At 41.9% G+C, this 13,763-nt stretch overlaps 1 protein-coding gene across 15 annotated transcripts in view; it reads right to left on the reverse strand.

Moving 5' to 3' along the window:
- PPP6R3 (protein phosphatase 6 regulatory subunit 3) overlaps positions 1-13,763 on the reverse strand; it is a 121,251-nt gene that overhangs the window by 36,361 nt on the left and 71,127 nt on the right. For all 15 annotated transcript variants that reach the window (XM_033119210.1, XM_033119199.1, XM_033119200.1 and 12 more), the window contains 4 exons: positions 6,328-6,457; positions 4,139-4,291; positions 2,059-2,208; positions 885-949 (listed from right to left, as the gene is read on the reverse strand). In XM_033119210.1, the coding sequence (XP_032975101.1) occupies positions 885-949; positions 2,059-2,208; positions 4,139-4,291; positions 6,328-6,457 (498 nt within the window). The remainder of the gene's footprint in view (positions 1-884; positions 950-2,058; positions 2,209-4,138; positions 4,292-6,327; positions 6,458-13,763) is intronic.

Raw genomic sequence — 13,763 nt, forward strand, 5'->3', positions numbered from 1 at the left:
CATTTATTGATGCTTTTCCTTTTTATCTCTTTGTGAAGCTTTTTCAGACATTAAACAGATTGTAGGGAACTAAGGTAATAATTCTGCTGGTTCATTTTGCTAAAGGACATCAAATTTTAATCATCCCAACCAATTAACAGAGGTAATTATCTACCAATGGCATTTCTCAAGTTGAAACATTGGCTGGTTTGTGGACGTGGCCAAGATGAGAGATAGTCAGCTTGTGTTTGGCCCACACACCATTTGGAACGTAGGCAAATTATTCCTCGTCCCTTTCCACATTTAGGGTCTCATCTTCCCAACGAGATCCATCTTTCCATTCAGAAAAATGCCTATTAAGACAGCATCACTAGGAAAAGTCTGTGTAACAGCTACTTACACATTATCAACGAATACTTCAAGTAATCTTGCCAATCAGCTAACGGAAATGTTCTAAAAGGAAAATACTAGGCAATTTCCCCCTCGAGTTCCACGAAGCAACTCTTCTCTACAACGAGAACACGGGGCAGACAGGGCAGGCATGCTAGGTTCAACCATCATCCAGGAGGACTTGGCTTGACAACTATTCCTTCAAGTCCACATTATTCTCAGAAAACTGCCACTCAGAAAGGACAGAAAGGTTTCGATGGTCAGCACAGAGGTGGGGAGTACTCTCACCCCCTGGTTTTCCCTCAAGAGAGGCAGAAAGACAGAGGGACCTAGAAATAAATTATTAGTATATCTGTTACAATGAAATAATCTGGAGGTCCTGAGAGAACCATTTACAACTGTAACGTGGCATGTACCACGTAATTACTTTCCAGATTCTCTGTCTAGGGCAAGGGAGGACATTTTTTTCAAATGGAAAATCAAACTGAATTCCTATCAGGAAACAATTTACGTACTGTTTCTTCTCGTTCATTTCCCAGGCATCAAGTATTCGTTCGATTAACTGACATTTTTGAAAAAGCTGAAAAAAAGGGAATATAACCAGTCAAGATTTATATAAATGTCAAAGTGTCAAAATTCTGAAGTGAGACAGAAGTCTAATTAAACAGACTAGTGCTATGTATAACCCAGGAAGCTAAATATAGCTGTGAATTACTGGCAAACCAAATGCAGTGTGATGGCGAGTTTAGACCTTCAGGATCCAAGACGGGACCCACGCCTCCAGCAGGGCCGCTGTTGGACATGACAGCATTTCCAGTACTGTTACCAGTGAGCAGCTGACCTAAAGCAAAGCCAGGTTTTATCGGCCACGGAAATGGGGCCCAGAAATACAGAGCCTGCCCGAAATTCCAAAGGGATAAAGAAAATCGTGCCTGGCAAAAACTTCACTCAGAATCCACAGCGATGCTTGTATTATTTTCACTGTGAGCACAACTAACTTCTGGATGCACTAACATTACTGCACTCACATTAAAAGCAGGTGCCGCAACCCTGCAAGCCAACGACAAGCGCCTGGGCTGCATTACCGGAATGTGCCAGTGCCAGCTTTAGTCAAACGTCCTCTGTCTCCCCATCTACTTGGTTATTCCAGGCTAGCCTTTTCCATCTTCCAGGTTTGGGAGTAATGTCATATGATCACAGCATTTAAGAGCAAGAAGAAACCTGAAGACTTAGTAAAATCACCTCACACTTAACCAGAGAAAGCAGACCCTAAGAAGAGGCTCCCTCAGCACTGCACCGAACTCGCCTCTCCCAACTTTCAGCCACGTTTTCAGCACCAGAGGTAAAACTCTGGCATGCCAAGTAACTGCTGAAATGTTTTCTGCAGTATTTACATTTTTACGGTCCTTTTAATCTCCAAACCTATTTTCAATCTTCAAATCTATTAATTTTACCAAATAAGCAGGCCACTTAGATTTTTTCCTTAAAAGTTCATCTAACTGTTATTTGTCCAGGATTTGATTTATAGAATCACTGGTTAAAAGTGCAATGAAAATAAGATAGTTAACTATTTAGACTCTGAAATTTAACCTCGTGTCCTTAAACTTCAATTCACGTCACAGGTATGTGGGAAAATGCTATAAACAGGAGTGGCAAAAAAAAAAAAAAAAAGACACCGAGTAAGCTTACGTGTTTCAATAACAAACTGTCACCAGTGGAATCTTGATCAGTAATTGTGCTATTTTCTGTGTTTTCAAAGGGACTTGCAAGAATCAATGCGATACAAATTTCCACCTGTGTATGCAAAAAGTTATTCCACGTATATTTGAAGAACATGTCCTACAAAAAAAAAAAACACACAAATAAACAATGCTTTCTTTTATTCGGTTACCTCAATGCTTAAGCCACTACTTTAATACAACTACCAAACAGTGATTTAATAAAGTAAAAATGATGTGTTCTCAGTCCAATAGGACTCATTAAAGGGAACACAAGTTTATTTTAAAGAGGGTTTGAAATGCCATTTCATAGAATACATAACAGTGTTTGCTCATTCAACATGCCAGAGTTTTCAAGGAATTGAGTAGAGACCAAAAATAAACAGATGACAAAAAGACAAGAGTACGTTTCTGAAAGAGAAAGGGAGTATCTTTTTACATTTTCAAAGCAACTAACCCTGACATTAAGTTCAGTAAATTTCCAAAGAAACTTATGAAAATTTCATTTTGATTCAACAAATTTTTACTGATGGGTTTTGTGCAGGGCATGGTACCAGGGGCAATACTGGCGACAGAGAGATAAAAATATGGTCCTCATTCTTGAGGGGCTCACAATCTTAGCAAAGAATAACCACCTTGGCATTTGAAACTCAGAACTATCAGCAAATGGAGTGAAACAAGAGAGGACGTGTGGATCTCCTAGAAGTACAAAGATGTTCCAGATTACCTCAAAAGTAACAGTATCACAAAAAGGAAAGACAATCCCTAAAAGCACAAAACACATGGTTAAGGTATGTATTCTAATCTCAAAATGAAAAAGTAATTATTCATGACCCTTTAGGAGTTTTATCAAATGTGTTATCACTCCAAAGTAGCTCTAAAGATGAACAGAATGAACGAACAGTTGTGTATTTATTAGCAGTAAAAGACTAGTAATTGATGACCGCAGGGATACTCCCAGAGACAGGAGTAGAGAGTTATGTTCCTGGAGTCAGAAGGTGGAGCAAGAACTATGTCCCCAGAGGGCAACAATTAGGCTGCCAAAGGAACTGGAACTCTTTGACATTTCATCTTTCTCCAAAATGACCCTGATCTCTGTGCCCCATACTGATGTGTCTTTTAACCCAAAGCTGAAATACAACTAACAGTATGTCAGTGGCACCAGGAAGCATTATGGCATGGTTGATAAAGCACATGTGGGTTTGAAATCAGATGTGATATCAAATCCTGGCTCTACCACGTACTAGCCATGGAACGTATCCCCATTCTGGGCATGATCTGAAAAAGATTCTCTCACAGGGTTTTGTACTCAGGATCACATGAGAAACATAAAAGTGCACATTCCAAGATCTTTCATGTTGTGAGCAAACACCCCGACCCTCTTTTGAAAGCTCCCCCAAGTGTACGGTGGGATGGCATCTTGTGCTAAGTGGTAACCCTTGGGCCTTCCAGGCTGTGGGTGGCAGGATGGCCAAAGCAACCACGGGTACCAGAGCTGGGCCCGTGGATTCTAGGCACAAACTTTCAAACTGGGGACTTCAGGGGTTGGGGAATCCACACATTCCCTGGGCTCCACTGACAAGCAGACGAACAGCTGTTTCAAGAAAGAAGTTGGACTCGAATCAAAAGCCCACACAGTGCCTCCGATGTTATATAGATAGAGAGACCTCAGTGGAAAGAAGATAAGCGCCTCTCCCTTTGCTACTTACGGCTCTAAGCAGCAGCGGTCATTGCTAGTCCAGTCCCCTGAAGGGGGTGACTGTCCTCACTCTATCATCTGTGAGACTGAACTTCTTGAGGGAAAGGCCTATGTTTTAATTATCTTTGTGATTCTCTAATATAGTTCTTTACACACAGCAACGATAAATAGCTACTGGAAAAGGCATTAAAAGTTGACAATAAACTCAAGGCAAAAACAATATAAAAGACCATTTACGCTCCGACCAATAGAAAGCACTGACACATATTGTAAATTGGTGAGGCTGTACCTTGAGTTATCTATCCGTAAAACATCGCGGGTAAATGAAAACGTCTTTCCGGAAACGTCTTACCAGTATGACGCCGATGCTGTTCAGCTCCATGAGGTCCCCATTGATACTGCTGGTGTTTGTTTGAAGGAGGCTGGATATCAACCGAATCACATTCAACCGGGTATTCCCCACAGGAGGGTCCAGCACGCCCCAAGTGGTCTTCATCACACTTTTCTGAGGACGAAAAAGCTTTCATTAAAGCAGGGGTACGTACTGAGATGTAACAACACCGGGTAAACTAACTCCGCAAACACTGACCTGAATTCTGTATCGGAAGGAAAATCCAAAGCTGCTACTGATATCTTTCAAGGTATGAGGAAAACAATGATCTAGTAATTTCCCTGGATGATTTTGTAAGAAATCAAATACCCTGTGTCAACATTCTACGCTGCCACAGAAAGAAAGCCGACAGCTACAGAAGTCCATAAAGAAGTGCAGTATCCCAAACCCGACCAGAAACGAAGAGAAGTTACAAGTGGTTTAGGACACAGCCCTCCATCTTTGTCAAATCTGTGATAAACACACAAACACAGAAGCTGCTGGTGGATCACAACCTGGAAACCAGATCAACCTCAATCCTGTTCTTGTCCATAAAAGGGAGTCTCTGTACTTTGAAAGCACAGAACACACAGAACATTCCAGAATTTCAGCAGTTTGACAGGAAAGGGGACGAGTTATAACCGAGGGTGCGTTGTCCCCAGCCACACTGGCACCCTCGCTCTCTCCTGTTCCTCTTGAGGCTTCTCGGAATAGTAAGGCTCACGGTTTTACTCGTGTAAGACAGCTCTAATGAACAGACATTTTAACAAGTGTCATCGATCTACTCACACACCACATCAAATAGTGAAATTAGGGACAAGCGCATCTCACTCAGTCCTAGCAGTAAGAGGAAGCCCCCACGAGACGCCGCCGCCTTACTTCCGAATCAGGGCCAGGAGCACACGCTTGAGACTCCACCTTAGGTGCCACCCTTTCTGTCCCCTTAAGATACAGGTCAGGGTACTTCATTACACACCCTCTCGTCCCTCGGGTCCCTTCTCCCTCCTCCAACTTCCCCTTGGACACTCTCTCCTTTCTCCTCAGCCAGTCCTTTCTTTTGCTTTCCCTCCTCTCCCTATTCTGCTTCTTAGGTCTGGCCTGAAGAACGCCGCTGACCGGAATTGTTACACACGACGCAGGCTCTTTCCCCGGGGATGAGTGCCAAACACGCCAGGCCGAATCCAAGGCAGGCTGAATGCAGACGACGTGGGACCATTGCCTGCTCGCTGGTCCCACCAGCCACTGGAAGAGACAACCTGGAAGCTGAACTAGACGCCCTGGGTAACGGACGGAAGTTACTTTGTGCCCCCGCCCCCCAACATGGCTAAATAAACACAAGTCTTTCATTGAGAAGGGAGAAGCTGGTATGATCAATTCCCAGGAACTCTCAGTGACGCCACGGAGAGGCACACACACCGGCCCGGACCCGGACCCAGCGATGCAGGGCAGGAGGGAAAAGGAGGGTGGAAGAAGTGGTGCAGGTGGCAGAACTTTCTGGAACTGCATCCTCTACCCTACAGATGCCAGAAGGAAGAGCCTCTTACCCTCATCTAAACCTCTGCACCAATCCGAGGGGTCTAGGGGGCAGCGGAGGAACACCACTTATGGACACCCCTGTTTTGTAGGTCTTCACTTTCTGTTATCTGTGTTTTCAGCGGCTCGCCTGCGTCAACAGTCATTTTTAGATTAGCACACACATGCGCCCTACGGAACCACTCACGCTCCAGGTCACATTCACCCACTAGTGTTTAAATAAGGCATCTGTCCATCACTGTCCCACTGCTTCAACACCGAGGAAGTCAACTCCATTGCAAAGATCACGTCCCAAAAGTTTAACTTCACCTCAAAGATGTGAGAATAATATGCTACGAGAACGAAAATGTTTATTGTACTGGCATGTAAGTACCCGGAATTTATAGAAAGAAAATACAAAGCTAAGCAGGTCCAATTTTGCTCAAGTTTACCATTCACTAGTTTAGACATTATATATAGATAAAAGCCAATTAGAAACTAGCTCAAAAGCAATAAAGACAACGGGCAGTGTATCTTTTAACGTATTTTGTACGTGCTGGTCATAGCCAGTTCTCTTACTCACGAGGTTCATACACTTTCTAACAACATTTAAATCAAAGCATTGAGCTGGCCGGCTGTGCTTCAGATTGCTGCCCTACCTTGGGTGGCTCAAGCAGGAGTTCATGGAAAGATCCAAGTCTTCCTCGGATGGCTTCTAGAACACTCTTGTTGACCGAACAAGCTGAATGACTCATGCCTGGTGGGCAGATCTCTATGTGGCCTTCAAATCTTGAAATAAAGCAAGTTAATTTTACTCACTACAATTTCAAAACAAATCACTCACAATGCTATCAGCATGTAGATATATACACAATAGCTACACAAATATACGATGATTTTATCAACATTTCTGGAGGGAAAGGAAGCACGTGTAATAAAAACTCGAAGGGGCTCGGCCCACATGACCTGAAATCCAAAGGCCCGCAACGTCAAGTGAGAAATTACACACGAGTTCTTCCCATTCACTTAAACCTCCCATCTCCTTGTATGTGTTATACTAATAGCAGTTCTCTAACCAGAAAATCTGAAAAGCAAAAGGAGATGTGATCCCAGGACAGAGCAGACCACACGGCCCACAATCCGCAATGTTAATAATAAGCAGGCCTGCCTCTGTTCCAGTTTTTCTTGTGTAACCAACGCTGTTTCCTATAAAAGGCTCCAATTACTTCCACATAAAGCTCAACGTACCCTCATTACAACTCACTCCTTATAGGAAGTTACGAGTGGAATGAGACTTCCCAAAGCCTATTGGCTTGAGTGAGTACCTGGGCACAGGGGGTTCTCATAGCGGGTGCAGGACAGAGCCCAAGAGGGGACAGAGGACATCGGGGGCAAGGTCTAAAAATGGGGGTATGCAGTTCAAATGAAAAGATAAGCCTGAAAACGGAGTGTCAACTGAACAGCAGTACACACTGGGGGTTAGTCAGGTGGCCGCGGGAGCCAGACTGCCTGAGCCCGCTACTGGCCCTACTATGGAGAGAGGGAGTCACTCTAGATGTCTCTCCCAGGACTGCTGAGAGGGCTGTGCGAGTGCAGGCAAGGAACTGAGAATGCTGCCCGGCACAGAGCCCACTCCTACTGTGTGTCCCCGAAAATACGACCTAACTGGAAAATAAGTCCTAGCATGATTTTTCAGGAGGACATCCCCTGAACATAAGCCCTAATGTGACTTTTGGAGTGAAAACTAATATAAGACCCGGTCTTATTTTCAGGGAAACACGGTAGACAGTGATTATTACAACCAGTACTCGAAAATATGCCACATGTGGAAGTGATTTCTAACTCTAAGAGCTACGCGGAACAGCATTCAGAAACTTAATTACTGGAACGGGGGCAAAAGGAAAGGCCTTTTGCTTTGATTGTAGTGCTTTTTAACGTGTCGGAGTTTTAATTTATGTGGCCAAATATAGCTGTCTTCATTATAGTTTCCGCCTAGGGAACCACGCTTAAAAGTTCTTCACAATCCCATAATTCTGAGTATTTACATACTTCTCTGGTATTTTTTAACTTAACTCATCTGGAATTTACTTTTATGTAAAACTGGTATAGACATATTTTTTTCCCACGTGGTGAGTCACTGTTCAAGCCACATTTATAGAACAATCATTTTCCCCCACGTACGTGAAAAACCATACCAAGCCATATACTGAAATTCTTTAACCATTCATAGAAATTTGGTATCATACACACTAGTATCACGCACTGTATTTATTGTATCAGTAATGCACTGTAATATGTAGGAGGGAACTTATCTCAATCATTGGTCTTGTTCAAAAGTTCTGCGCTAGTCTCACATTGTGATTCTTGAAATATATGTAAGAATCTGCCAAATCCAAAACAAAAACCATGCTGATGTTCCCAGGAGAACTTTATTAAGCTTAGAACTGAGACTTGGAAAGGCAAGAGAAGCGCTGGCTGTGCAGCAGCCGTCCATTCCTCCTCACTGCTCAGCAGCTCAGACGGGTGCTTCACGGCTCCTTTAGTCACAGGTTAAAGGCACTCAGCTTGCTTACAGTTTGGGGTAATTATGAATGAAGGTGACACAAACGTTCACTTTACAGGTCTTTGCATGACAGTTTTTATTTCACCTGGGTATCTAAGAGACTGCTATCTGTTTCACTTTATAAGAAACTGCCAAATGTTTTTAGAAAGTGGCCATGTGACTTTGCACCCCCAACGACAATGTTCGAGACTTTGTGACTTCCCAGCATTGCCAGCAGTGGCTGCTATTTGCTTTGGGTTAGCAATGCAGGGGGCTGAATGGGGGCTCCCTAAAACGTAAGCCCACATCCTAATCCCCAGCCTGTGAATGTGACCTTATTTGAAGATGTATCTGAGGATATCCGGAGGTGAGATTATCCTGGATCAGCCAGGTGGACCCTAAATGTCATCCTAAATGTCCTCATAAGAGAGACAGACACACAGCAAAAGAGGAGATGTGAAGGTGAAGCAGAGAAGTGGCCACAAGCCACGGAGAGCCAACAGCCACCAGGAAAGGGAAGAGCCAAGAATGAGTCTCCCCTGTTTCTGGCGAGACTGTAGCACTGTAGCACTTTGATCTTGGACTTTTCTGGCTTTCAGACTGTAGGAGAATCAATTTCTGTCATTTTAGGCCACAGAGGGAAATTGCTATAGCAGCCACAGGAAACAAATTCAAAACAAGTTCAAAAGGTGTGCAGTGGTATCTTGACATGGTTTTAACTTGAATCGCACTACTGACAAATGATTTGGGCCATCTTCTCATGTGTTTATTTGCTACATATGTTTTATTCTTTAAGTGTTTGCTCACATCTTTTGACTTTAAAAACTGGATTGCTTTTCTTGTTACTAAATTTCAAGTGCTCTTTACATATCTGGCTAGAAGTCCCTTCTCAGACACGTGCTTTGTGTCTATTTCCTGGCAGTCTGTGGCCTGCCTTACCATCTTCTTAATAGAGTCTTTCAGATGGCAGAATTTAACGTTTTAGTGCAGTCTGCGCTGTCCACTTTTCCTCTATGGACTGGACTTTGGTGATGCATCTGAGACACCTCAGCCTAATCCTAGGTCAGATTTTCTCCTAGAAAATAGTTTGGGCATTTCAAGTTAATTTTTGCCTAATGTGCAAGGTACGTATTGAGGTGCAATTGTTTGCAGCTGGAGGTCCCAGCACCATTTACGAAAAGGCTATCCTTCCTTCGCTGACCCACCTCCACACTTCTGTGAGCAGCACTGGCCGTGTGTGTACATTTACCTCTGGACCCTGTTCAGTGACCTGTGTGTGTCCTTCCGCTAACGCCACACGGAAGTTCCTCGTGATTGGAACTTTCAATCAGGTAGGGTCAGTACTCCCAATCTGTCTCTTTCAAAGTTGTTTTGGGAGCTGTATTTGCTTTGAATTTCCATGCAAGTTTTAGGATTAGCTTGATTTCTACAAAAAATCCAGCTGGGATTTTAATGGGAATTACACTGAATCTCCAGATCAGCTGGGGAAGAATTGCCATCTCCACGATATCGACCCTTCAAATCCATGAACATGGTACCTCTCCATGTATTTAGGTCGTCTTTGAGTCCATCAGTATTCAGTGGTTTTCAGCCTTCAACCCTGCACATGTTTTGATAGATTTATATCTACGTATTTCCTTTTTTTCTTTTTCTTTTTTTCCAGTACAATCCAGCAATCACCTTGGTATCTACCCAAAAGGGAGTTGAAAATGATAAGTACTTTTAATTTTAAAGTAAATGGTACTTGGTGAAAATTCCAGATTCTAATGACTTGCTAGTAGTATAAAGAAATGTAACTAATTTTTGAATACCAACCTTATAGCCTGCAATCTTGTTAAATTTACTTGTTAGTTCTAAGAGTTTTTTGTGTTTTCTTTAGAATTTTCTATGAAGATGGTCCTGACATCCACGCATAGATTCAGTGGTCCATCTTCCTTCCAGTCTGGATGGCTTTTCCTTCGTGCCTTAACTGTACCAGCTATGACCTCCAGCATGAGGTTGAATAGGTCAGGCGACGGGAAATACCCTCGCTGTGGTCCTTGATTTGAGGGGATATCATTTCAGTCTTTGACTATTAAGAATAATGTCAGCTATGGGTGTTTTTTCTTTTTAAAAAGGACTTTCTCAGTTTCCAGGTTCCTTCCTATTACTAATTTGCTGAGGTTTTAACATGAAGGAATACAATGAAGTGATCACATGGTTTTTCTTTAGTCTGTTGATATGAGTTACACCGATTGGTTTTTATGAACACTTTTTTTACTTTTTTATATATATATTTTTAATTTTTATTAGGGAACAGTGTGTTTTTCCAGGACCCATCAGCTCCAAGTCAAGTCATTGTTTCAATCTAGTTGTGGAGGGAGCAGCTCACTGGCCCACGTGGGAACTGAACCGGCGACCTGGGTGTTATGAGCTCTGCGCTCTAACCAACTAAGGCCACTGGCCGCCCCAAGACTTTAGTTTTATCTAACAACTTTAGGATCACAGCAAAATGGAGGGGAAGGTACAGAGACTGCCCACGTCCCCTTGTCCCCACACATGCAGTCTCCCCCATTATCAGCACACAACACCCCCACTGGTTCACTTGTTACAATCCTGTCACATCATCACCACCCAAGTCTAACGTTCATACTATGGTTAACACTTGGTGCTGGGTCCATTCTATGGGTTTGGACAAATGTATCCATCATTAGGGTAGCACACAGAATATTTCCACTGCTCTAAAAGTCCTCTTTTCTCTGCCTATTAATCTCCCCCTGCCCCCACCAACTACTGATCCTTTTTACAATCTCCATAGTTTTGCCTTTTCCAGATGCCATATGGTTGGAATCATACAGTATGTGGCCTTTTCAGACTGGCTTCTTTCACTTAGTAATATGCAGTTAAGGTTCCTCCATGACTTTAGAGCTCCTCCTTTCTTTTGCATTGAGTAATAATCCATTGCTGGACGTACCAGCTCACTTATCCATCACCTACTGAAGGACATCGTGATTGCTTCCAAGTTTTGGCAGTTACGTGTCAAGCTGGTACAAACATCTGTGTGCAGGTTTTTGTGTGGACATAAGTTTTCAGCTCCTTTGGATAAATACCAAGGAGCACAACTGCTGGATAGGATGCTAAGAGCGTGTTTGGTTTTATAAGAAGCTGCCACACTACCTTCCACAGAGACTGCACCATTTTGCGTTCCCACCAGCAGTGACTGAGAGTTCCTTTGGCTCCACAATCCCACCAGCAGTTGGTGGTGTCAGTGTTCTGGATTTTGACTATTCTCACTGATTGATTTTTGAAGGATGAATGGGTCTTGCATTCCCGAGATAAACCATCCTTAGTCATGATACATCATCCTTTGAATATATTGTCAGATTTAATTTGCCAATATTGTCTTGAGGAATTTTGTGCCTAACTTTTTCTGGAATCTTAGTTTTCTTTGCTGTAATATTTTTGTCTAGTTTCAAAGTCATGTTGGAAAGTGTTCCCTTCTATATCCTGGTAGAGTCCTTCCATGTTTGGTAGAATTCACCAATGAAGCTATATTGGACCGAGAGTTTTCTTTGTTGGTTTAAATATGAATTCAATTTCTTCAATAAATATAAGACTGTTACTGTTGTCTATTCTTTTTGAGTGAGCTTTGGCAGTTTTATTCCTTTAAGGAAGTTGTCCATTTCATCTCAACTGTTGAATTTGTTTAATGAGTTGTTTGTAGTATTCTCTTACTGTCTGTAGGAAATGTAGTTATATCCCTTCTTTCATTCCTGTTATTTATAATTTGTGTCTTTTCTGCTTTTTTCTTAGTCAATTTGGCTAGAGATTTAATTTGATCTTTTCAAAGAAATGGCTTTTAGTTTCATTGATTTTCTGTATTGTTTTTCTCTTCTGAATTTCTGCTCTTAATTTTATTATTTCTTTCTGCTTGCACTGGGTTTAACTTACTCTTCCTTTACTAGCTTCTTAATGTGGGAGCTTAGATCATTAACAGAAGACTTTCTTCTCCTTTGTAATATAAACATTCATTGTAATAAATTTTCCCTCTACTGCTATTACTATATTCCAGAAATTTTGACATGTTCTGTTTCCATTATCAATTAGTTCAAAATATTTTTTCTCATTTCTCAACATTTCTTGACACTTCTGGTTATTTTGAAGTGTGTGGTTTCATTTCTAAATATTTGAGGATATTCCAGAAATCTTTTTTATTGATATCCAGTTTAAACCCATTATAATCTGAACACACACTTCATATGATTTATTATTATAATTTGTTAAGGTTTGTTTAACGGCTGAGAATCTGGTCTATCTTGGTAAAGGATCCATGTGAACTTGACAAAAATGTACGTTCTGCGGTTGGTAGGGGGAAGGTTCTGAAAGTGTCAGCTAGGTCAGGTGAAAGGCCAGTGGTTTTCAAGTCTTCTATATACTTTCTGATTTCCTGCCTAAATGTATATCAATTTCTATTAGAATAGTTTTAGATTTACAGAAAAATTACAAAGATAATACAAACAGTTCCTGTATAACCCATACTGGATTTCCCCTATTCATGTCTTACATTAGTATAATACATTTGTCACAATTAATGAACCGACATTGATGCATAAAACCCACAAATCCATTTTGTATTCAGATTTCCTTAGTTTTCACCTGAAGTCCTTTCTCTGCTCCAGAATCCTATCCAAGATACATTATATCTACTTCTCAGGTCGCCTTTGCTTCCTCTTGGCTGTGACAGTTACTCAGACTTTACTGTCAGGTATTTTGCAGAATGGCCCTCCCTTGAGATTTGTCTTGAATTTGTCTCAGGATCATGGGTCTTTAAGAGGAAGACCACACAGGTAAAATGCCACCTTCATCACATCATGTCAAATTGTGTACATACTGTCTACACAATTTATCGCTGGCTGCTGACTTTGATTATCTGGCTGAGCAAGTGCTTGTCAGGCTTCGTCAAGTTACTCCTTTGATTTTCTCTTTCCACATGGTATTCTTTAGAAGGAAGTCATGATGTGCCATTTACACTGAAAGAGTATTAAATTCTGTTCTTCCTCCTTGAGGAGAGAGTATTTACATAACTACTCGGCATTTTTCTGCATGGAAGATTTGTCTCTTCTCCACCCCTTTATTTAGTCAATCATTTATTGACATCAGTATGGACTTATAAAAAACCATATTTTATACTTTGGGTTAAACTATGATACTGCTTTACTTCACTGTTGGAAATCAGTCCAGCTTTGGCCATAGGGGGCTCTTTCCATGGGCTCCTGTGTCCCTGTCACACCCCTTTACTGTGGGTGGTGTGGTTTAAGTACTTCCTTATTTTCTGTACCACATGAAGCTCCAGACTCGCCCTGTACAATCCTTGCCCTAGTTGTAGATCCAGCCATTTCTCCAAGGAGCTCTGGCTCCTTTTAATGGAGAATGGTGTTAGAAACCCAGACCTGGGCATTTGTACTTGTTCCTGACGGCACGTCATTACTTCTAGGCCCTTGTAGCTCACAAAGCAAAGGTCTTTTTGGTTCGTCTCTCCACACTTCTGCATGAATCATTTCTGAGGCCCTACGC

Source organism: Rhinolophus ferrumequinum, chromosome 11 (assembly GCF_004115265.2).
Source record: "Rhinolophus ferrumequinum isolate MPI-CBG mRhiFer1 chromosome 11, mRhiFer1_v1.p, whole genome shotgun sequence".
Classification (NCBI taxonomy): Eukaryota; Metazoa; Chordata; class Mammalia; order Chiroptera; family Rhinolophidae; genus Rhinolophus; species Rhinolophus ferrumequinum.